Below are 27247 nucleotides of genomic sequence, written 5' to 3'. Positions count from 1 at the left end.
GCCTTGTAATCAAGGGGTCGCGGTTCTATACTCGGTGGAGGCACATTTCACAGCGGTTCGGATCCCACTTTGAACTGTAGGTTCAGTCCCTATTAGCATGTCTGTGAATAAAGTGGACTTTAAATAACAATTCAATTTACTGTACTTTTCTTGCTATTGCTACAGTAATAAAACAAGGCAGGTAAGAAAAGATAAAGATCTGAAAAACCTACAAGTTTTCTTACATACAATGGCCAGGGGTCCCGAGTTTGAATGGTTATTCTTTGTGAATGTTCCTTCACCAATTTAATCATATCCCACTCATCCTCATCTTCGCAATTAGCCAAAAATAGCTGAAGAGCGAAGTAAAATAAACAAAAGTAATAAATCAATCTCATATAGAAGACGAATTGCAGTTGTTTAACTTGTTACTTATGCCGGTAATTCAGAATTCTAAGATAGCAGCTTCAAGATAACATACCACGGCAAGATAACAACGTACGAGATAACAGCTTGTGCATCAGAGATAGCTGATAAATATCAGGCTTTGTTTCATCAAAAGGAACCGTTCTCGCAGCAATGCTCTGAAAAGTGTTAAGAACTTGTACAAAATGAGCGCTTAACTGGATCTGTTTGAAGTTGAATGTGACAGTGTTGTCTAACAAGTAGTGAAGTTAGCCACAAGTGACTTTAAACAATAGTGCTCGAAACACGGTGGAGATAAAAGTATAATCTGAAACAAGCTCAACTCTCTTGGAAGATGGCAAAGACTTTACGAAGATACATATTTATTTCGTTCATCGTGTGCTGTGCATCGGTGGCTATCCTTGTAACATCTTTGGCTACCAATAGTTGGGTGACCCTCGATGCCCAATTCACCATGCCGGGCAATGCTTCGGCGGATCCGTATAAACAGAGTATCAATTACGGATTATTTTCCGGAATAACAGAAAGAGCGATGTCGAGCTTTCTTACTTCTCAAGACGTGACAGGTAGGGCTAAATGTTAAATAAATTGTTGAAAGTTTGTCTAAAGTCGGTGACTTAGGGCTGAGCCGATACCGATGTCGATGTATCGGTATCGGAAAGTATCGGTTGGAATTTATTTCTCGATACCGGCCGATAGTTTTCCGGCATTTTGATCTTTCACGGGCTAATCAAAAATACCGTGCGACACTTTCGCGGAGTCTAATTATCAGGACTCAGAAATTGAGGAAAAATCATTTTCTTTCCTAGTGTTCGAAGACGATGCCCAACATAATATACAGTATGTTCATTTTGGGTCATTGTAGGGCAGAAAAAGGTGGGTTTTATTTGTCCTTTTTTGCCTTTTTCGGCATTTTTTGGCTTATTGGTCCTTTTTTAGCCTTTTTTCTAGGTCTTAACGGATTTTTTTTTGCAACTTCACCTAATTTCCACTACGTTTTTACTGCCCATTCTCAATTAGAATCGTCATCAGTTCATTTCATTCATATAGTTTTATCGCACTGTATGTTCCATACCACCAGAATTTTGTAATTTTTTTTATTAATTAAATATGTAATTAAAACTGAAGTTATTAATTAATTCGGATCACATTTATACGTCCTTTTTTCCGTATTTAGGTCCTTCTTTTATATTTTTAGGTATTTTTATAGGTCTTCAACTTCCGAGCCCTATCCTGGAAATTATGCAAAATGCGAAGTTCATTTTTATTTTCCCCCAATTTTGTGTGAAAGAATTATATTTTGTGATAACATAAGATATAATTTAAAATTGTTATGCAATTCTTGAATATTTGAAAATAAAAATCTCGGTAAATTCGATTAGACTAGAATATTTAAAAACAAATATTATTCAATTTTTTCAACAAATTTTAATTATTAAAATTTTCAAGTATCGGCACCGGTATCAGTTCGATGTGGTATCGGCTCAGCCCTAATATAAACCTGTTTATAGACTTGTAAAACTGGACGAGAAAATTTTGTTTTCTACTGTTCTGCATTGTCTACCTTACCCCATGCAAGAATTTACCGATAGATGGTGGAATGCCCCTACTCTTCCCGATTCTCTTGGGTCAAATGCGAAGGCAGACCAGATGTCGACTGGTCGAAAGGTCTTTTATGATTGTGAAGCGGAAATATCGTACACATTCTTGAATTTCTCCCTCATTTGGAGTCGAAAATTCTATCCATAGAGAAACTCCTTTTTCCCCTGAGGGTTTGCTCTATTCGTTTACCATGTAGAGTGTGGTTATCATGTCTTGTAAATGTAACAAACTCGGTGAAGATGTAATAATCTTTTTGGAAGTCCGATGGTGCTGATATACAGGGTGAGTGAAAAGTTAGGTTACATTGGGATTTATAGTATGTATATCTCAGAGGCGTCTCGTGGGAAAAAGGACAGCTTGCTTTGCGACGATATTCATGAGCATTTCTACATTGTAGTTTCTTCATATAGGAGAAGTATTTATTTTACACGAGAGCGCTGAACTAAGCTTATATTACATTTCTTGGATCTGAAGTGAAAGAAAGTAATAATTATTTTCCCACAATTGACACATGCGTCACTTCAGATCCAAGAAATGTAATATAAGCTTAGTTCAGCGCTCTCGTGTAAAATAAATACTTATCCTATATGAAGAAATTAGAATGTAGAAATGCTCGTGAATGTCGTCGCAGAGCAAGCTGTCCTTTTCCCCACAATTGACGCATGCGCAGCATGCGTTCACGAGACGCTTCTGGTATATCTTCAATGTCTGCACCTTGAACATCAATGCATTTGTGCACACGACATTTCCAGTTCTCCAGAATCTTTTTTAGAACGTCAAGCATAATTATGCCTGTACATTGCACAATGCGTTCCTTCAGTTGCTGGATGTTCTGAATAATAACTGAGTAGACGAGCTGCTTTAAATTACCCCAAAGGAAAAAACCAATTGGTATGGAGACCTCGGTGGCAACTCAACGGGACCACGGCGACCGATGCACCAGGATACTGGACATTCCACCATTCACGGACAATTAACGACACAAGGAAAACTTCCTATGTAACCTGACTGTTGACTTACCCTGTATAATGATTGCTGAAAAATAAAGAACGAGTAGCAAAACATTGAAATGTCTCAGTTTAGTAAGAAAATAACCGTGAACCGATAAAACTTCTCATTAATGAAGTTTTATATAATTGGTATTGCAAAATGCAGTATCAATGCTTTTACGAATTAAACGTTTCTCTTTCCTCGAAAGTGATCTACTAATCATAATTAGGACAGTGAACGAGATAAGAATCACGAGGAGGCAATGGCGTACGCAAGGGGGGGGGGGCTAGAGCCCTTTCCAAAATTTTGATTGATTGATGTGGTTTATTTTACTTCACTTTTCGGCCACATTTGGCTAATCGCGACGACGAGGAGTGATGATCGGATGAAATTGATGAAAGAACATCCATAAAGAACACCCATGTCCAGGTCGGGACCAAAATTTTAAGAACATCAAACTTCAAATGAAAGCAGTAAAGCTCGGGATAAACCAAAGTGGTAAATGCAGACCGTCACTTAATATGACGCGAAATACCATTCTTGTTTTTGAAGAACTTTGAAAATCAAGGTTAAAATTTGTAATTACGACATATTTTACAGCGTATCTCGTCCCTTCCCCTATCGCAGGTATGTAATATCCATCCTTACAATGACAGCCCGACCCTGAAAAAACCTGTGTACGTTAATGTTATGAGGTGTAATTAGTCGAATGCTTTGAGAGATAATGTGGTGTCTTATGCTCTCGCCACAGGCGTAACTTTAAAAGGGAAAAGGGGGGCACTCATCCCAAATTTTCAGGTTCATTAAAATTTACAAGGATCTGAGGTTCATATTCAGCCTCCCTCCCTCCCCCAAGTGTTAGACCCCAAGTTACACTGCTTTCACCTTTGAATGTGCTCTACAACAGCAGCTGCCAAAGTGTGCGCCGCGAAATATTCCAATACTTTCACTGAAATGACACTTACTTGTTATGATATGATATGATTGTTCGAAATATGTGCTTATTTAGTACATTTTACACATAAAATGTTTCTGAATTTCAAACACGTAACCACACTAACTGAGGGTTGCAAGTGTTAGATAGGCCTACATTCTGACTTCGCCACCGTGGAAAAATCTTGAAACACTAAAGGCGTCGTGAAACAAAGAAAGTTTGGGAACCCCTGCTATAGAATAATGAAGATGGACTGAGAAACGTACGTTATTTTGAATGTCATTGAAGATACCAGAAACTAATTGTTTTGGAAAAACAGGTTATAAGTAGTAGTAATAATAACAACAATAAGTGATGTAGTGTCAGGATTGACTCATTCTACCAATATATCACTAACGATAATCTTTTTGTCATATCTTCGAAGAGATAAATACTGCATTTTTTTCTGTTGAGTAATTGAACTATACAATGCCAATTTCTATACGGGTATAATCATTTTCTTTGAATCATATGCGTCATGGACAGTGTATGATGACGAACTCTGTGATAATTATGATCGAGTATGGTGCACAGAAAAGTTGCTTTTGGCGCCTTAAGATTCGACGTTACAAACTCATAGGGTCATTAAAATTCCCAAGAACTAGTGAAGATTAGTTATGTTTTAGTATATATGCCATATTTTCCTCGTAGCTAAATTAAAAGCAGAGACTTCGTAGTTGACGTTATGGCGTGTTGAAAGAGCGGTTTTTGGGGGTGCAAACCATCTCTCCCCAAATTCTTCAATGTACAGTGGCTTCAGTTGGTTAGAGCGCCCATCGAACGCGTGAACGTATAGCGGTTGGAACCATGCCACTTGTCGGAGAAACCGGATCAGCGTAACCTCTCAACTCAAGCGCATAGATTTATTTTGATAAAAATATTTCACAAATATACTAATGTCCAAAATTAAAGCAACAAACGGAAATTCTTTCCCGTGTGTCCATTTGACCACATAATACGATCAGGTGATAGTAATATTTATGATGTCATAGATAACTGGTTTAAGATAGAAAATAAACTAACCTTAATTTGCCAGGATTCAGACGTGCCCATTCCCCCCAAGGCCAATGGCGCATCCCCCCAAAAATGATGTCATGCGTTTCCACCAAATCATATCATTCGCGCCCTTAAACCATATCGTAATCCCCACAAAATATTTAATTACGACAGCGTGTCTGCCGAAAGTAACTTTTTCTTAGCCTTACTGAACATTATAATTGATCTGCCCCTCCTCCCTAAACAGGGGTGCCATCACTCAAGACCACCCCTAAATTCGTTCATCATAATCGAGAATATCGCGTGGATCCCACTTTAAAGGTAGGTTCAGTCCCGATTAGCCTTAGAGTGCATAAAGTGGACTTAAAAAAACCAAATCAATCAATCGAGAATATCGCTTGTCTTGTCTTGTAATGCAGCTTTAGTATAAAAACTTCATATTCATCTCATTAAAGCGCCAAAGACACATCGTAGCAACAAATTATTGCGAGCGAAGCGAGGAAGAAAATTTTTACATCCATTTCTTTGCAGGCTCTGAAGAATATTAATTTAATGGTGTGTCAGTACTTTCTTAAGATCCCGAGATATTTAGTCTTTTCCTTTTCCAGCTTTTCCTATGGCACATTCGGGGTCGAAAACGTGTGGATGCCTTATCGCTAAATACAGTCTCCAAAATGTAATGTTCGAACTCTTTCTCCACTACAGAAATCCTTTGACAATCTAAGATTTAACACTTTCTCAAGAGCTTTCTATCTCCCTCTTTAAATTTCATACTCAATCCTACCACCAAAATTTCCATGACAATTTTAGACTTACTGTTAATATTGAAGAGTAGATATTACCTCCTCCAAAAAATTAATTCTCAGTCTCCACACCAGAATTTTCGCAACAGTCTAAGACAATAGTAATACACAAGAATTGGATATCCCCTTCAATTCAATGCTCAATCCCCCTCTAGCTAAAGTACTCGCCATAATCTAAGACCTAGAGTTGGATACTGTCCCCCGCAAAGTTTAATTTAGAATCCCCCTCAGAACCCACGTGTCAATTAAGGCCTAATATATGGGAGTCCGATGCTCCCCCCCCCCCCACCCTTCGATAATGCCCTAAACACTTATATTTCTTCATCTAATGGATTAAATATTTAAGGTTTAAATTTTTTGCATATATTTTGCAAAATAATATAAATGTTGAATTTTATATTATTTGAAGGGAAAAAATCCCCCCAAAATCTCGATGGCGCAACCTGCGCCATAAATCCCCCTTGTGGGCACCCATGCCAGAATTTATCAACAAAAAAAATCACGATAGCAACAGTTTAAACTTGGCAAATTTATCAACAGAAAATTCACACGAATAAAGGATTTATGTTTGTTGATTTAATTTTGGACACTAGTGTACAAGTAAGGTGGTCACACACTCTTGTCACAGATGTGGAAATGTTGTCCTTGTACTGCCACACATTTTTCGTATCTTTTGAGAAAATTCTCTTAAAAATCGCCTCTTCACACTTCTGCGTGAGTTTGTTTTCACATAAGAAGTCTGTTCTAAAGTGCACTTCTGTTGCGGCATTAAAACAACACTAATAATACTTATCAACACTCAACACTTTTCGGTTATCACTTATCACCTTAGCAAACTATACAGAAGCGAATATAGATGTTTCTTCAACACGACACATCCACCCGTATAAAAGCAAATACTGACATTCATTGCAGACAGAAAACTGATATGTTCTCGATAACACATGGCTGATCAGAGGTAGTTGTATTGCAGTGTTCTGCTGTATGTTTACCCAAGATAAACTTGACGAAACCTCGGCAAGGAAAGCTACCAAATGCGCTATGCGCTTGAGTTCGGTGAATACGTACGGCAAGCGGTGTGATTCCAGACGTTCCAGGGCCGCGCTCAAGCAGCACAATAGCCAAGTGAAGGCACTGTAGTAGTAGTAGTAGTAGTAGTAGTAGTAGTAGTAGTAGTAGTAGTGTAGAACTAAAGTAAAACATAATAAAAACTATTACTAGGGTGAATCAAAAAGTAAGTTACATCCGACCCGTGTTCCTGTACTAAGGGAGATAAAATAATCACGCTTGGTGACAACACTGTCTGGAATGTTTTCTTCACACACCAGAAGCAGCCGTGTTTCAGCTGGTTTAGTAGGCGAGTAGTCACAGTGTGAGTATGGCGCGTCGTATTGAAGTAGCGTCCAACAGGCGCGCTCCGTCGTCCGATTTTTGTGGGCACAAAGGCATAATCGGAGTGAAATCCGTCGCCAAATTGTCGAGGTGTCTGGTGAGAATGCGATGTCACGCCCATGATCGCAAAATGGTGCCAGATGTTCGAAGAGGGAAGATCGAACGTGAACGACGAACAGCGTGTCGGGCGGCCTGCAACTGTGAACACTATCGACAAAACGGAGCGTGTGAATGCAATCATTGTTGCTAACCGCTGCGTGAAAATTAAAGAGATTACAAGTGAACTGAACAAACATGTCCTATGGGAGTGCGTCTATGCTGATTTGTGATCAGATGGGTTACCGTAAACTGTGCTCTCGGTGGGTGCCGCGCTTTTTAACCGACGGGCACAAAAATCAACGTTGTGATCCTGCGCTGTCATTTCTTCGGCGTTATTCAATGGATGATCCGCAGCTTCTGAGCAAAATCATCACAGGAGATGAGTCCTGGGTGCACCAATACACTCCCGAGACAAAGAGGGCATCCATGGAATGCAGACACAAGGATTCGCCAAGAAAAGCCAAAACATGTCCAACGGTTCGAAAGATCATGCTGACGACCTTCTTCGACTCCGAAGGCTTGTTTACAGTGAGTTTGTACCCCGAGAAACAACAATCAATGCTGCAACATACTGTGAGACTTTAAAGAAGCTGAGAAAAGCCATTAAAGATCGAAGACCCGGAAGATTGAGTGATGGGGTTGTTGTTCTTCACGACAACGCTACCCCCCATACAGCTGGTGTCACACAGGATTTACTGCAGAAATGCAAGTGGTAAGTGTAGTCTCACCCTCCCTATAGCCCCGATTTGGCACCCTGTGACTACCTCCCTTTCGGTCCTCTCAAACAAGACCTAGGGGTCAGGGTTTCGCGTCAGATGAGGAAGTGTAGGAAGCAGTCTCAAAGTGGTTCAAAGAAATTGGACGGAATTTTTACACACAAGGAATCGAAAAACTGGTCACACGATACGAAAAGTGCTTGGAACACTTTGGTGACTACGTCGATAAAAGTTAAATGTTCATGCGTTTTCGTCCAATAATTTCTTTCTTTCTAATATGTTTTGTTTGTGTTTTACAGGTTTGATTCACGTACTACTTCTTTTATAACGCAACTTTTAAATTACAAAGCTTCAATTTCTTGCCTACAGATGGAATAGAAGTGTCATGAAAACTGTTGACTGCGCTGTGTTTCAATGAAAACATTGGACCCACGTAATAAGAAGAATATAACTTGAAAAATCTACCACTGTCTTAGAAAGAAATTAAAAACTTTTGATTTTGCTTTACGAATGATTGAGAAATAGTCATCATAACACCTTAGTTTTCGAATTGGACAATTTTCAATCCGTGTTTCTTTAGCATCTCTGTATCAGCTTGTAGAGATAGCAACATAGTCAGTACACATACTATAGAGAACAAATCGTTCTCTTCATGCATCCAACATGTTACAACACAATTGAGTGACTCTTTTCAGAAGCACAAGGGAATTATTTGAGCACTGTGTGATATACTTCTTAACGCATAAATGGAGGCAACTGTGTGTCCAACAGTGGTATTACAATAATAATAATAATAACATTAATAATAAATAGTTTATTTTTACTTAATTTTGAACACAACAATGCCCAGATACAGCACCACTTGCAATATTTCTACAATTAGTTTACAACACATCATCGTTTAAATAATTTATAAGCGTTTTGGCAGTCCACCACCGTTGTTACTATTTACTGAAATAAGATAATTGCGTGAGTCCAACCGTTCGTCATATTTTTTTAAAAAAAATACACAGTAATTTGGCAAATAGTTTCTAAATAAATGTGTTTCTTTCCGTATGGCATTTAGCAGCTGAGCTCCCGGCATAAGAAACCACAGATGGGCTATCCACTGATATGGTCCCGTTGGGCTCCATTTACTGGACCTTGGCGACTTTCTACTTCACTGTCCAAATCTTGTCGCTGTTATTGTTATTCTATTATTTTACTTCGCTTTTCTACAAGTTTTGGCTAATCGCGAAGATGAGGGTAAGTGATGATTTGATGAAATAGATGACGGGACACTCACAAAGAGCAACTATACCCTTGCCGGGATTCGAACCCGGGATTCCTGGCATCGTAGCGCACTGTGGTAACCCCTCCGCCACGGAGTTCGGCTCTAGGGATGAACGATATCGGAAATTTGATATCGGGATATATCGATACGATATTTTTCCACGTCTCCACGATATATATATCATCAAATATCGTGATGATTTATCGCCAAAATATGGTGACGATATATCGTCTAGTTGATATCGTCTGAACGATATTTTTTGCAACACTGTCAGCTCCAAATCTGGTCGCACGGTGACCTGTTGGGGCATATGACAATTACGATTCTCTTGATATTTTCTCCTGAGCACACTCTTGGATCACGTGACAGTAATTGTTAGATCAAACAGATGAATTTTCATTATCTAACTCATGTCGTTTTCTTAGATATGTTGAAGTTATTTCGTTAATTAGGTTACATACGTTAAACTATTTCCTTCTTTTGAACCAAAGTGCACAGTAAATAATTCTCACGTATGATAAATAAACTGTACTTTGAATTTTAGATTACTTTAGTGAATTCGCTAAGCCCATTATTACATATTTATTACAAAACCAAGAAATGTGTAATGCAATAAAAATGTTTCAATAGATTTATATGTTCTGTAAATCAAAAGTTGCAAGTAATATTTCCTTCAAGTTTATGTCTTCAGTGAAATATCTAATCAGTTTTAGTCAATATAGATAGTCGTTGATTTTCTTTATCAGATGAGACTTCTCTCAGTAAAAAAATGTTAGATTACAGTACATTGAAAATGTAAGGGAGGGGGTGGGTCTGCTGAGAGGGGAGTTAATAAAAGGGGTGAAAGTGGCAATATTTATGTATTACAAAAATGGACACATACTGCCATTTGATCACTATGGTTGCAAATAGGGTTGAAAAAATGAAATCAGGAAAATTAATCATAATGGTGATAAATCATTTTTATCTTCGTAGAAATGTCTATAAACTTTTGTATTGACAGAACAGTGCACTGTGGCGTTTTAGTAAAACAATTCCAGTTTCATCCAAAACTAATGTTATGACTTGTTTTCAATTATTTACCGAGAGTTGAAACCACTTTTCTAGTTATCATTATTAAAAACCATATCTAACACATTTTTTTTTATTTCACATGTTAACATAGTTTGCTGCTCTATAGTGTTTTAACTAAATGTATTACATTTATAAATAACCAATGTGTTATTTATCTGTAAATTATAAGACTAGAAATAAATATTAATAACACGTTTTCGCACTATATACGACTACATCATTCCACAAATTAGCAATTACAGTGTAAGTTCTCTATATTGCACGCTGCAAATTTTCTACAAAATCATCTAAATTCAGGTGTATTGTAATATCTTTGTTACAATTTAATATAAGACGGTACATGCGTGTTTTTCATTGAACTACACAGTGAGACTGCACGGGGCGGGGCAGGGCGGAAAAAGCCTTTATGGCAGTGACCCGTTGTTGCCTCGTTTACTACAAAGAAACTTGCGGTTAAACAGCCAATTAAGCGTACCGCTGCCCCTCTTTTTAGGCAAGAAGCTGCAACATTAGAATCTTTCCTACTTGAAGCAGCCAGCAAGAAAACATGATCTTTGTCAAAATAATCTTTCTGCGCCGTGAATGGAGGCCGGTTCTATGAAGGCACTACTGTAATGTAATATTGTTTATGCTGCACAGTTCCGTATTAAATATTCTCAGTCCCGTAAATTCAGCATTAACATACAAAACATAACAAATGTACAAATTAATTACTTAGTGATAACGTAGACGTCGGATTTTAGGTTTTTAACCTATGTATTTTCTCCTTTACAGGTATGTAAGAAATAATAAGTTATGTCAGCATTTTGTTAAAAAACGCAACAACTGGTGAAGTTTTATAGAGCCTAAAAACCTATTTTGCTTGTTAGAACCTATTTTTTTTTTACAGGATTTTTATGTCACACAGAGACATTTGCTTTGTTTGGCCACGAAAAATTTCAATGACGAACGTGTTTGAAACATAATCTCTGTTGATTTCCCTTCCTCCAAGTGGATGGTGATTTTTCAAAGCTCTAAACAAAGCAAAATATCTGGTGCCACTGTTACCTGTACAAACCAAAGTGGTCTGATCTGTGTGGTCTTGCTCACTTTCGCGTCACTTTGGTGCTTTGTGACATTCACGCTTTGCAAACTAACATTTCAGCATTGAAGTTTGCTCCACTGACTATGTTTTTATTAAAAGATTATTTTTCAGCATTTGAGATGATCCTCACAGACAAAATTGCGGAGTTTGACTATGGATAACATGAAGAAAGATTGTTGCCTAACTATTGATTGATTGAGTTGGTGTTTTAAGTCCACTATATGCACAGTAAGGCTAATCAGGACTGGACTTACAGTTTAAAGTGGCATCCGAACCACCATGTGCCTCTACCGGGTATCGAACCCGGGATCCCTTGATTAGAAGGCGACGGCGCTACCACTGCGCACGCCATCACAGAGGCTACATTGTTGTCTAACTATACGGCGAAGAGTGGATTTTAATTGCAAATTTCGAATGGTAAATTCTGCTATCGCCGTAGGGTTAGGCAACACACACAACGTTATGCACGATAGTGCGTATTTCAGGATATACTCTATGTGATCAAAAGTATCCGGACACACCGCGAAACGTGTGTTTATCATAGAGGGCGACACAGTACTGCCATCTACCGCGTGGAACACATAGTCAGCGACCTCAGTAGTCTGCAGACAGTGTGAGAAAGCAGTATGGGATGGTCTGAGGAACTCACAGACTTTCAACGTGGCAGTTGGTTGGGTGCCACTTGTGTAGGAAGTCTGTGTGTGAGATTTCCACCCTCCTAAACATCCCTCTGTCCACTGTTTCCGATGTTATAGTGAAGGGATGTGTACAACCCAAAAGCGTGCAGTTCAACCTCCCATGTTGACTTCCAGAGACCATCGAGTGTTGAAGAGGGTCGTACAGCGTTATCGTCAATCATCCATCGCCACCATCACACAGGAATTCCGAACTGCATCAGGATCTACTCCAAGCACCATTACTGTTTGGCGCAAGGTGCGGAAACTTGGTTTACATGGCCGAGCAGCTGCCCATAAGTCAAACATCACACAGACAAACGCCAAACGCCGCCTCGTGTGGTGCAAGGAGCGTCGAAACTTGACCATAGAACAGTGGAAAACAGTTGTGTGGAGTGATGAATCACAGTACACAATGTGGCGATCCGATGGTAGGGTGTGTGTGTGGCGAATGCCTGGTGAACGACATCTACCAGCCTGTATAGTGCCGACTGTGAAATTCGGTGGTGGCGGGGTTACAGTGTGGTCATGTTTCTCCTGGAGGGGGCTTGGCCCCCTTGTTGCTTTACATGGCAATGTCACGGCACAAGCTTACGTTGACATTTTAACAGCTTTCATGCTGCCTACCGTCGAAGTCCAGTTCGGGGATGACCATTTTGTCTTTCAACATGACCGAGCACCCGTCCATACTGCAGGGCTTGTGGGGGAGTGGTTTGACGACAACAACGTCCCACTAATGGACTGGCCTGCGCAGAGTCCTGATTTGAAAGCCATAGAACATCTCTGGGATGTTTTGCAATGCAGACTTCGTGCTAGACCACACCGATCCACATCAATACCTCTTCTCATTTTGGCGCTCTGCGAGGAATGGGCTGCCATTCCTCAGGAAACCTTCCGGCACCTGATTGAAAGTATGCCTGTGAGAGTGAACGCTGTCATCAAGCCTAAGGGTGGGCCAACACTGTATTCACTGCCAGTGTTCCCGAAGGACGGTTGCCCAAACTTGTACTTTATTTTCAGGTGGGTGTCCGGAAACTTCTGATCACATAGAGTAGGTGTTCCATTTTCATTGTCGGTGACTATACCTAATCAGCATTTTTCAAGAATTTTGAATTATTTTAAGCCTTTTTGAACCTATTTCAGGATTTTTAAAACCTATTTTAAGATTTTTAGAACATATTTTAGGATTTTTAGAACATATTTTAGGACTTTTAGAACCTATTTTAAGATTTTAAGAACATATTTTAGGATTTTTAGAACCTATTTCAGGATTTTTAGAACCTATTTTAAGATTTTTAGAACATATTTTAGGATTTTTAGAACCTATTTCAGGATTTTTAGAACCTATTTTAAGATTTTAAGAACATATTTTAGGATTTTTAGAACCTATTTCAGGATTTTTAGAACATATTTTAAGATTTTTAGAACATATTTTAGGATTTTAGAGCCTATTTTAGGAACCTAAAGGCACACTTTTTAGAACCTAAAAATCCGAAGTCTAGTGATAAGATAATTATTCATACCTGTATCTATTACGCATTTCAATATGGAATATATCATTATATTTCTCAGACGTATGTACGTATCTGTAAGCGTTTCACAATTTGTTCGGTTTCTTGAAAGATTCTTGACGAAAGTTAAGGACAGTAATGAAAGGGAAATTTTGACGATGTGGTTGTAAAATAAAAATACTAATAAACTCCTATTTTTATGTAATCATGTAAATTGAATTCTCAATTTGTCCGAGTTTTCAAATTTGCTTTGAAAATTTAAAAGGGTAGGGACTAAGTCAAATTTAGGGAGGGTAGTGGCTCCCTCGCCTCCCATTGGCCAGGAGCCTGTTACTTGATAAGCATATCATTTCGTTTAATTTGTTCCACTTCACTTAAACATACTTTCTATTTTCAAAAGAAAATGTTTTATTCGTTTTATTATGTGTACGTAACTTGTTATAGAAGCACCAACTTCGTAATACAAACTGCAGAAGACGCAGATTTTTGTAGAAAACTTAAGATTTAGGAATCTACAGCCTTGCTCCTATTGGTTGAGTAGCTGTAACGAGTATAGAGAAGCGACCTAGAACAGTCAACCTTCTTTCTATTGGTCGATTACTTGTAACGAGTAGATTCAAACGACAGAAAGCAATGTTTCTGTTGGTCGAGTAGCTGGAAAGAGTAGGATGAAGCAACACAAAGTCTTGTTTGTATTGGTCGAGTAGCTGGAAAGAGTAGGATGAAGCGACACGAAGTCTTCTTTCTATTGGTCGAGTAGCTGGAAAGAGTAGGATGAAGCGACACGAAGTCTTCTTTCTATTGGTCGAGTAGCTGGAAAGAGTAGGATGAAGCGACACAAAGTCTTGTTTGTATTGGTCGAGTAGCTGGAAAGAGTAGGATGAAGCGACACGAAGTCTTCTTTCTATTGGTCGAGTATCTGGAAAGAGTAGGATGAAGCTACACAAAGTCTTGTTTCTATTGGTTGAGTAGCTGGAAAGAGTAGGATGAAGCGACACGAAGTCTTGTATGTATTGGTCGAGTAGCTGGAAAGAGTAGGATGAAGCGACACGAAGTCTTCTTTCTATTGGTCGAGTATCTGGAAAGAGTAGGATGAAGCGACACAAATTCTTCTTTCTATTGGTCGAGTAGCTGGAAAGAGTAGGATGAAGCGACACGAAGTCTTCTTTCTATTGGTCGAGTAGCTGGAAAGAGTAGGATGAAGCGACACGAAGTCTTGTTTGTATTGGTCGAGTAGCTGGAACGATTAGGGTGAAGCGACCTAAAACTTTGTTTCTATTGTTCGAGTAAGGTAGAGTAGGGTGAAGAGAAAAGCTGTTTAGGAAGGATAGATAGTCTACCAAGTTCTTGTATTCGTGTTTACTTTTTTAGCTTCGATTTTCTGCTGCTTTTGGATAATTGTAACAAAACATGTTATTTTTCTTTGCAGTGACGTGTTCCTTTGATAATAATGTGTGTGCTGTTTTGCTAAGCAGTGAAGACATAGACGAAATATATGAAAAATCAGGTAAGTAACATTTATTCTTTCACATTTCAATGGAATTAAAGTATTCCCCATCCCATGTAACTTGCTATAGATCCGATTGGTCGATTCGAAAGATAGATGTTCCTTATCAATCGTACATGAATTAATAGATAAAGTTACATTACTTAACTAACCCGGTTAGAGAAATTGCTTGACTTTATTTTATTAACTACACTCCTCACAAGAAGTTTAGAATATTGTTATATTAGACAAAGGTGATAGACACGGCCTTGGAATGCAATAACACATGGTATCTGTCTGGTGGATGTTCTCGTCTTTTCGCCGACATATGCCACCGTTTCTATCACCTTTTGCCGAATATAATAATATTCCAGACTTGTTGTGCCTAATATAACAATGTTCCAAACTTTTTGTGAGAAGTGTATATACATACGAACACACAATACAAAGTTATCCCAGCACCCACCGTGGGAATTGCCCCCTGGTCTGCAGCGTGGCAGTCGAATACCCTACCGACTGCACCACGGCAGCTCCTTTACATTTCGTGATAAGGGTGTAAAGTTATTTATGAAACTGCCTGTAGCGAAGGACCCAGTGAATCACCAGAGAAATTGAGAATACAGTGTAATACTGTAATTCTCCTTATGTTACTGTTACTGGAAGTAAACTGATTGCGAAAGGAGTTCATGCTACGGCTTTCCAGTCTATTGTCCTATTTTCAAGTAATGTTGTACCCAGTGGCGTACGCAAGGGGGGGGGTTACCGGGTTTAAACCCCCCCCTTAAGCTTTTGAAATATTATGGAAAATGCTGTAGAAAAAATTAAAAATGGCTAATTTATCACAGTCAAAGATCTCCGACAGTAATAATAATACCAATAACAATAATTTGAATTATTATTCCCATGCAGAATGAAGAAAAACACAACATTCCAAACACAATCTATGCGGCCGCAAAGTTCAATTTTTCAATTATTTTTGCAGAAAGTCGCGCAGTGACTCTCGCGAGAATTGTGAAAATTTCTTGCTTCGTCGCAGTATACCGACGTTATTGCAAACGTTCTTCCCAGTACTGATTTCACATCCCGTTGTGAACTCTTAAGTGATGCTGAGTCTACATCCACATCATTAAATAATGTTGAAGAAGTCCTTTGTGAATCACCTAGAAGTGATAAATGTGTTGGAATGTCTATAAACTTACTTCTGAAGGAAAACATAGACTCAGTGGAATTTAGCAACATGTATTCTCGCGCTTCATCATCATCATCCTGGGTGAGTTCCATAGGTAAAAGTAATGTAAATTTCCCCGTGCCATGAAGGCACACGTAGTGGTGTGGTGGGCCCCACACATTCTCGATCTCGGCCATTTTGCAGCTGATGTGATCAGCACCATGCTCCTGAAGCCTTTATCCCCCAGGTTTGCTCTCATGTACCCATTGATATGAGGCTGGGTGCGAAGACAAGGCTGGATAAATTCCAACTAATTCCGGGAATCTAACCCGGATCTCCCACGAGGTTGTCAGACTAGACCACCGCGACTCCATGAATGAGTTACATATTTTGATTATTTCAATTAATTTAATATATTTCCTTGTTTTTATGGATTTTCTTCACACTTAAAATGTCTCACCTATGATATACAAATAACCGTTGACTAGACAATTATTTCGTAACAAAGAAACAAAAAAAATGTAATTTTGTTCTATTGCTTTCATAAATATATTTATGTAGATCTCTACTACTTAATAATAGTAGTGATATAAGTAGTAACAGCAGCTGCATTACAAGTATTATTAGTAGTAATTAAACTAATTAATTAATTAGAAGCATTATTAATTAATTATGATAGTTATTAATTAATTAAAGCGTAATAAAACGATGGTAATGTGAATTTGTAGAAAGTTTTCGAAATAACACCCCCCTTGATGAAATCCTGCGTACGCTACTGGTTGTACCTCTAATGTAGATTTTTGCGAAATTCATTATTTTTGAAGTAGTTACCGTAGTTGAAGTTGCCGAGCTGGTACTGGCTAATGATGGGCCACTAAAGTGTAAATCACCAACCCTGAGACCTTCTGTAAACAAACGGTCTCACCGATTCGATGTATCACTCCGCGTCAGCTGATTCATGACCGCAATCATCTCCTGTTACACTCATAGTTCGCCGCACCTATTCATTTTATAAAAGAGCCTCTGAATGTGAGAAACCGCTCTCAAAACATCAGATGAATATGCAGTCGCATACATTGTTACTTTCCCGGTCATTCTCTCTTTCATAAACCTTAAAACTGCAGACACTGACACAGTAGCGTACGCAGGATTTCATCAAGGGGGGGTCTTATTTCGAAAACTTTCTACAAATTCACATTACCATTGTTTTATTATACTTTAATTAATTAATAATAATAATAAATTAATTAATAATTCTTATAATTAATTAATTAATTAATTTAATTACTACTAATGCAGCTGCTATTTATGAAAGAAATAGAACAAAATTACATTTCTTTTGTTTCAAAATAATTGTCTAGTCAACGGTTATTTGTATATGATAAGTGAGACATTTTAAGTGTGAAGAAAATCCATAAAAACAAGCAAATATATTAAATTTATTGAAATAATCGAAATATGAAACTCATTCACTCATTCGATTCCCGGAATTGGTTGGAATTTATCCAGCCTTGTCTCCGCACCCAGTCTCATAGTAATGGGTACCTGAGAGCAACCTTGGGGGATGAAGGCTGCCGGAGCATGGTGCTGATCACATCACCTGCAAAATAATCGAGAATCTTTGGGGCCCACCACACCACTATGTGTGCCTTCATGGCACGGTGCTATATGCACGGGGGAATTTACATTACCTTTACCTATGGAACTCACCCAGGATGATGATGAAGCGCGAGAATACATGTTGCTAAATTCCATTGAGTCTATGTTTTCGTTGAAAAGTAAGTTTATAGACATTCCAACACATTTATCACTTCTAGGTGATTCACAAAGGACTTCTTCAACATTATTTAATGATGTGGATGAAGACTCAGCATCACTTGAGTGTTCACAAGGGGATGTGAGATCAGTACCGGGAAGAACGTTTGCAATAAGGACGAAGCAAGGAATTTTCACAATTCTCGCGAGAGTTACTGCGCGACTTTTTGCAAAAAAAAAATTGCAAAATTGAACTTTGCGGCCGCTTAGATTGTGTTTGGAATGTTGTGTTTTTCTTCATGCTGCATGGGAATAATAATTCAAATTATTATTATTATTATTATTATTTATTATTATTGCTGTCGCAGATCTTTGACTGTGATAAATTAGCCATTTTTAATTTTTTTCTACAGCATTTTCCATAATATTTCAAAAGCTCAAGGGGGGGGGGGTTAAACCCGGTAACCCCCCTTGCGTACGCCACTGCACTGACACACCACTGCACTGGGATACAAACTTAACCACTTCATTTACTGGTTTCCTAGGATACCACTGACAGAACGTTACATAAATATTGAGTAGAATCTGTTTCTCACCCCTTTTCAAAGGCTGTCCTTGCTGGTGTTTTGAAAACAAGCTCGGAGAACACGGAGACCTTCCCGCACGCATAGAACTCGGTATGTTATTTTTCTAAGGATAAGTCAAGCAATCTTACTAAGTTGCACTACTTCCTTGCTGTTCACATGATTATTTTTAGAAAATAACCAATGTTATAAAATATCATTATGTACACAAATCTCTAAGCTCATTGAAAGTTACAATGAATATTACTACAAAATGTTCACACTTATCTTGCCTTGCCATGTCACCAAGTTATTTTACGAAGTGCACTATATTTGTCTGAACAAAAATCGTTATTAGGATGCTTGTCAAAGTTTCCAACCACAATAAATTTACGAATTTTCTTTGTCTTGTTTTGATCATCAATATATTTATTGGACTTACAGCATTGGATATGGCTGTTTATGCCCATTATATATTTTATTTACATAAGATACAATTTACATAAAATCTACAAACAAATTTCAAATACACTCCTATCTATATCATCCTTAGAAATATACATTACCATCTTATATCGTTTTGTCTAAAAAAATGCAAGTAAAATATATTCAATTCGCATGCAAGAAAGAAGCCAAATTTATGGGAAATGATTACTGGTGCAAAGAGTTAACCATAAAGGTGAAGCAATAAGTATAAAAAGAAAGAGCATTGGGTATAAAGTGGATTGCGGCAGCGTATCCCATACTATAAATTGGCCATTGTTTTACCTTACGTAATGAATCCTGTAACAACGCTGGATTTTCGTGTGGATTATTTTACTTCTGTGAGTTTGCAATGCTTTCTGCATGCAGGTGGTTTTGTTTACAGAAGGTCTCAGGGTTTGTGATTTGAACTTTAGAATTGACTAGGGCTGTACGATATCGATTTTTCGATATTGAAGTTCGATATCGAGAATATCGATATCGACGATACCGATAAAATCGATATCGAAAATACCGGTATCGACGATCCAGACAATACCGACACATCTACACTAGTGTCAAAAATTAAAGCAACAAACAGAAATCCTTTGCTCGTGTGATTTTTTTTAATATAAATTTGCCAAGTTTAACCTGTTGCTATCGTGATTTTTTTTTGTTGATAAATCCTGACACATTAAGGTTAGTTTATTTTCTATCTTAAACCAGTTGTCTATGACATCATAAATATTACTATCACCTGATCGTATTATGTTGTCAAATGGACACACGGGAAAGAATTTCCGTTCGTTGCTTTAATTTTGGACATAAGTATATATCTTTCAATTTGAAGTTTCGTTTCTGCCCTGTCCTGGAGCTGTCGAAACTATGCATCAAACAGAAAAAAATTATTAAAAAATATTGTGTGCTGTGTATATACTGTATATCCAGGCGAGTCCAAGAACGAGACAATCATTTACAACTTGAGACCGAGTCTTTGCCAAGTATTGTCTCGTATCGTATTGATACTATCCCTATATTTGGGCACACAAGGGTAACCAGCAAGTTCTATAAAGTAAGAACCTTTTCTTTATATTGGTTGTTTCACGTATTTTCATTTTAATCAGAGGCAATCTTTATCATTCACCTCCCAAGTTCTGTCACCGCGTGGTGAGCACACTACTTTTTATCTTAACATCCTTATGCTTGACTTGTACGTAAAAAATGCAACCACCATACGTCAATAATATTGATATCAAATATAGATATCGAAATATTGAATATTGATATCGATATATCGACGTCGATATTCTTACGGTTTTTCCGGTTTTGAGAATATCACGCCACGCCACTGACACATACACACACAAAGCAGTGACATTTGCTTGTAGCTATTATTTCGAGACACGAAACGAGTGGAGAATGGAGTATAGATATCAAAACTAGATTAACGAGACAGACTAGATGAAACCGAGAACGTGACATGGTTCCTCATGCACGACACGAGTTTGTGTCGAATTTCGTCCGATCTCGGTACCATCTCTAGTGTTAATTATTGGATCGTTTCAACGAACCCTGTACGGAACCGCATAGTGCATAATGCATTGCTTAATCGTTGCAGGTGACAGCAGCAAATTCATCAACGCCGGTTTGTGGACCACCACCGTTTTCTTTCTGGTGCTGAGTATCGTCTTGGCAGTCTGCGCTGGATTCTTGGCGGTTGTCAACACTGCTGCAAATCCTATTCACACCATTCTGAGCGTCCGTGGCTTGTATATTTGGAACTGTCTTCCTGGTAAGGCCTGTGCTGTTTTTAATGTGTTGAAATTTATAGAAGCTATGATATCCATAGAGGATGTGGATACATGAGGCATGGGCGGATCTAGGAGATTATAAAATACAGAAATAAGCTACATTCTCATGAAAGATTCCTCTATCTCTATGTCATTCTTGAGAGCATTCCCAATGTATTATTCACATTATCGTCCTATATTCAAGTTGTACCGGAATCAGCTTCTGTGTCCAGTCCCGGTTAACCTACTTATGCTAAACTTTGTTCTATTTTTTCTCGGTAAAAGTATCCTGCTCGCGAAGGCTACTGGAGGATTTTACATCACGTTCTTCGCCACTGCATAAAGGGAAGAAGATTTAACGGTTCAAATAAATCCCTACCATTGGTTGATTGATTTCCTTTATTTTACTTCGCTTCTTGTGCCACTTTTGGCTAATTTGCGAAGATGGGGATGAGTGATGATATGATGAAATTGATGAATGGACACTCACAAACTTCCATGTCCAGGCCGGGATTCGAACCCAGGACCCCTGGCGTGGTAGCGCGATGTGCTGACCACTCTGCCACGGGGGCCGGCCTCCCTACCATTGGATCAGTAAACAATTTTTATATTATGTATAAACAAGTCAATGAGATCCTACAGCCCCTTAGAAAAAACTATTCAATGCTCTGATTTTTTTAATATTCCATGATTCCTTGGCATATAGCATAAAGCGTATGTTTTGAAAACAAAAATATAATACAATTTTTCCAGCAATCATTATGTTCTAACTCCTAACTATTATTATTGGGCATAAGTTTATTATCGTTTTTTTTTATATATTCACATATTATTACCATATCATGCTATTGCATATTAGCAATAGCAGAGTAATAACCTGCGATTTCTTAAAATAAATGAAAATAAACACTGGAATAATAGTTAATTAAATATGGTGGAAATTCGTTAATATGTCAAATTCAGAAATTAATTTGTTTGATATAGAATAAAGAAGAAATCCCTCAACAGTGGAAAGAATCCATAATTGTTCCTGTGTTTAAAAAAGGTGATAAAATGAACTGCAATAATTACCGTGGAATTTCTATAGTCTCAACAACATACAAAATATTATCTAACATTCTTTTAACAAGACTAACCCCAAATGCTAATGAAATTATAGGTGATTATCAATGTGTATTTAAACGTAACAGATCAACTACAGATCAAATTTTTCACATCGAACAGACTCTTGAGAAAAAGTGGGAATATAATCAAAATGTCCATCAGCTATACATTGATTTAAAAAAAGCATATGATTTGGTCAAAGGAGATAAATTATATAATATATTAGTCGAGTTTGGAATACCTAAGAAGCTTGTTAGTATGAAGAAAGTATGCACCAGGGAAACAGAAAGTAAAATTCGTGTGGGTATTAATGTGTCTGACAAATTTACAATTCATGATGGGTTAAAACAAGGAGATGCATTATCTCCATTGCTCTCTAATTTTGCCTTAGAATATGCTGTTAGGAAGGTAAAAGAAACTAAAGAAGGACTAAAATTAAATGGCATGACTCAGTTGTTAGCATATGCAGATGATGTAGACTTATTAGGAGATGATATAAATACAATTAAGAATAATGCTAAAATATTATTCAAAACTTCTAAAGAGATAGGTTTGGAAGTTAACAAAGAGAAAACTAAATATATGCTTACAGGCCGAAACCAAGTGCTAGGTAATTATCAAAATCTAATTAGTGATAACAACTCGTTCGAACCAGTTTCCAAATTCAAATATTTAGGAGTAATATTAACAAATGAAAATTATATTAAAGAGGAAATAAAAAGTAGGCTTAATTCAGGAAATGCATGTTACTTCTCTCTTCATAAACTTTTGTCTTCTCGTTTAATATCTAAGAAACTAAAAGTTAAAATATACAAAACAGTAATTTTGACTGCAGTATTATATGGGTGTGAAACTTGGTCCCTTACATTGGAAGAGGAACATACATTGAGAGTATTTGAAAATAAGATCCTTAGGAAAACATTTGGACCTAAAAGGGATGAGGAGACAGGTGAGTGGAGAAGGTTACATAATTTAGAACTACATAATTTGTATTCATGTCCAGATATTATTAGAATAATTAAATCAAGAAGACTTAGGTGGGCAGGCCATGTGGCACGAATGGGAGAGGAAAGAGGAGTTCACAGGATTCTTGTTGGGAAACCTGATGGTAAGAGACCTATAGGAAGGCCAAGACGAAGATGGAGGGACAAGTTGAGATGGACCTAAAGGAAATCGGTAGGGATGGAAAAGACTATATAGATCTTGCTGAAGATAGGAACAGATGGAAGGCCTGTGTTGCTGCAGCCATGAACCTTCGGGTTTAAGAAGACTAGAGAGTTAGTTAGTTAGTTAAACACTAGAATAATATTCAAAATATAAATAAAAGCCAAAATATAACATAAAATCAAATATTAAAACAACTTTATGAATAATATTTTTAATGTAGTACGTAGAATTTTCAGCGAAAAATGCAGTTTCGACCAGGACCCGAACCCGAACCCGGGTCTGGAATACCGTGCCATTGCTCTACCACTGGGCTACCGAGCCGGTCTGACTTCTCTTGATTTTTCGCTGCTGCTGTTTTACCTGTGTGGAATCGTCTCGCAACGGGATCTGTTGCCTTTAGAACGCTGTAGACGTGGACGTTGCCTGGTTCTTCCTAGCGTATAGATGCTATTTCATTAAATTGAGCACACACAGGAGATGTACTACGTAGAATTTTCAGCGAAAAATGCAGGCTCGACCAGGACTCGAACCCGGGTCTCTGGCATACCTTGCCATTACTCTTCCACTGAGCTACCGAGCCGGCCTGGCGTCTCCGGACCGATTCCCGGTCGAGGCATATAGTGGTCCGGATCCCAGTTTAAAATTTAAACCGTGAGCCCAGTCCCGATTAGCCTTACTGTGCATAAAGTGGACTTAAAACACCAACTCAATGAGTCAATCCATTTTCGCTACCGCTGTTTTACCTTGTGTGGAATCGTCTCTGCTAGCGCTACTGTAAAGGGATAGGTTGCATTTGAAACACCGTAGAGTCTACGAGGGTTGCTAGACACCCAGTTATATATCGTTTTGTTTGATATCGTAACCTATATGATTTTGCATACACATATTAGCATTAAGGAAAGTTTAATTATCGCTTATTGCAAGTATATTAATTTCAGCTGCCTCCTGTTTATTATGCCTTGTTATATGGGGTTCTCAGTTCGCTGCCACGTTAATAGATAATGTACCTATTTCGGACACAATATCTAATGGAGCGCATACAACAGACCAATCTTCTTTGGGATACTCCTATTGGTAAGTCTATTTTAACATTTAGCTATAAATAAATATATTTCTTCCCAATGAAATTAGAAGAGTTTGGTGGTATATTCATGTCATTGGGGTAAATGTCCATGAAAAATATGCCTCTAAGCTTTTTATAATATTAACTGGATGTGCTGCACCATCAAGTATAATTGAGTAGAATCTAGTTTTTTTTTTCTCAAAACCTGCTTCTTCTGACTTTCTGCAAGTAGAGACAGGGGCATAGTTATTATTATTATTATTTTTTTTTTACGGAAGGCGTGTTTTTCGAAATATGAAGTTGATATTTTGATATGTTAAGTACACAGCTTGGCCATATTAGCACATAGCTGTGGCCAAAGTAACCCCTACCCAAATTAGCTTGTCGGGACCAGGTACTTGCACTCAGGGCTTGCTGGGAGTATAACTCACTTTCAAGGTTAATTTTTTTTTAATTATCACTTTAACTTCATCATTAATCAGTACGTTAACACACGTTAGTACAGTAACAATGGTTAAGTTTCATATATGCTACATACAGGTAATGGACAAAATAATATGAACACCAATGCAATTGCAGAAAACTTGTATTAGTAGGGGGTTGCCCCCCCCTTGCCTGAATGACAGCTTGTATCCTACGTGGGATAGACAAATAAAGGTCCTGTACAGTGTGAACTGGAATACGTAGCCACTCCTCGCACAAAACAGTCTCAAGTTTCGAAAGTGTCATTGGAGGTGGAAACCGATTACGCACTTTGGCCTCCAAAATACCCCACAAAGGCTCAATGATGTTAAGATCGGGGGACTGTGGACACCAGATGAGATGTTCTGCCTCATCACTGTGCTCATCAAACCATGCATCAACGCACCTAGCAGTGTGAATAGAGGCGTTATCATCTTGGAAGATGGGGCATGCATCGGGAAACAAAGTCTGAACCATGGGATGGAGCTGGTCACCGAGGATGGTGCAGTACTTCTCTGCGTTGATTCTCCCACGCAGGACGACAAGTGGGCCAACACCATTCCAAGATATAGCCCCCCAAACCATCACAGACCCCCCACCATGTTTCACGGTACGCACTAAGCTAAGCAGTCAATATCAAATGCTTCACACGTCCTGTGGTCTGAAATAATGTGAAAGACGATTCGTCTGACCATATCACATGTTGCCATTGCTGCTGTGTCCAATTCTTGTGCTCTTGGCACCACCTTCTTCGTGTCACTGCATTACGTGGAGTCACCAACGGTTTGGGGATGGCAACTCTGCCATGAATGTTCACAGAATGCAGCTCCCTTTGAATGGTTTTCGTTGATACAGGGTCCTGGAGGTGATTGTTCACCTCTGCGGTTATCTGGGACAGTGTTGTCTTGTGCTTTCGAGTCACTATTCGCTTCAACACACGTCGATCCCTGTTGGATAACTTTGTTTTTCGCCCACTATTCTCCTTTGCAGACGTTGTCTTTCCATGTTGTCTGTAGGCTGTCAGAACAGTTGACACTGTGCTCCGTGCTACACCAACAAGTGTAGCTGTTTTTGTCACAGATGCTCCAACCAGGCGGGCTCCTATGATCATGCCTCTTTTGAAGTCTGAAAGGTCGGACATACCTGCATTTGACGGATAGCTGACTGCTCGCATGCAACTCTCACACCAGCTTCTGATAGACTGATATGTTTGCTTTCATCGCCACTAGATGGTTGAAATCTCTGCTGAGTGTTGTTCCTTTTCCACGACGGCGTATATAGGCCTTTGCAAACCAAGGTGTTCATATTATTTTGTCCATTACCTGTATATGCTCTTCTTGACGATGTCGCCGCTTCTTGAGAAAGCAGTGAAAGGTAAATGAGGGAAGATTCAAGGTTCTAATATAATTTTGTGGCATCAGCTTACTTCTACATCTTCTCTTTCATCTCTGGTATTATTCTGAGGAAGGGCGCCAATAGAACTCTTTTTCTGAGGGGCAAGAAATGATTTTTTACCCCCGGGAGGATCAAGCAAGACATTTTCCCCTCCAACAAGAACTGTTCCAATTTGAAGATATTGTGTTCCTGCAAGGATCTGTACCAGTCTTACTTGTAATTATCATTCCTTTATAAAACCTAACGCAAATTACCGCGGCTGAAATTATACCATATGTGTGAAAATTTTTTTACTTACTTTCATTTTCCGTGGGGGAAAGGGGCCCACCTTACCCTCCCTTCTAATGCCCTTGTTCAGAGGATATCATGAAGGAAACCGGAACCTTGCCTTAAAGTGAATTTTAGAAAAAATAAGTAATTCCATTGGAGTTGCGACAATATCTCTTTTCTTATCTTTCAGGATTCTTTTGGTTCCTATATTTTTCCACGCTGCAAACAACGGAGTATTGTATTTCAGGAGCTATCTAGTGGAAAAGTCTAAACCTCCGCCAACAATACACACCGAAGATATCAAGACTGACGGGACAATTTTCCTCTACTAATTTGAAGTTTACTGTGAAAGAAATTAATTTCGTACTGCAGTGTTGGTAGGTCCTGCGTGAAGGATCAAGTCTTTAGAACTCTTAAAAGTACTGTGGTATTATTCAACTACCGTATTTGGACAGAATGAGCGAAATTTCCGTTTGCTTGGTGTTATGATACCTTTTTTTTACGCAGAATTAACATTAACCTAACCTTACCTACTCTAACCTGAGCAAGTTTACCATTGAAGTATTGCAATAATTTCACAAGTTAAAAGAGTTGAAGGTGACATTTTCTGAGAAAATAAAATTCTAGGTATTACAGAATCATTCCAGTCCAGTTCAATTGTCCTCCTGGATCGCAATGCTAGGCCAACACCGAAAACCGGTGACATCTTTCTTGAAAAATAACTAGGGAACCTTCTATTCAATAATTCGAGTTATGAATATATGATGAGCAGTTCTTCAAGTTCTGCTACTCGAAGAACTTGGTTTGAGGGGCAGAAACATTTTTTTCCAAAATATGTTCGTTTCCATTGGTTACAACCATCTTACGAGTACAATAAATAGAGTTTCAGATGTTCACGTACATGAGAAACATTATAATATTTATATATGTGTATATTTATTTCAAATTTCAATTGCTGATTAACTTTACA

At 38.3% G+C, this 27247-nt stretch overlaps 1 protein-coding gene across 1 annotated transcript; it reads left to right on the top strand.

Annotated features, from left to right (window-relative positions):
• Window positions 1-534: 534 nt before the first annotated feature.
• On the top strand, window positions 535-27247 carry LOC145991486 (clarin-3-like). Its single transcript, XM_083127502.1, has 5 exons — window positions 535-971; window positions 15022-15099; window positions 20645-20818; window positions 24026-24161; window positions 26468-27247. The coding sequence occupies exons 1-5, from the start codon at window positions 740-742 to the stop codon at window positions 26607-26609; spliced, it is 762 nt and encodes a 253-aa protein (XP_082983628.1). The 5' UTR covers window positions 535-739; the 3' UTR covers window positions 26610-27247.

This window comes from Lepisma saccharinum, chromosome 8 (assembly GCF_977018435.1).
Source record: "Lepisma saccharinum chromosome 8, izLepSacc3.1, whole genome shotgun sequence".
Taxonomy (NCBI): domain Eukaryota; kingdom Metazoa; phylum Arthropoda; class Insecta; order Zygentoma; family Lepismatidae; genus Lepisma; species Lepisma saccharinum.
This window is presented reverse-complemented; position numbering and strand designations above follow the sequence as displayed.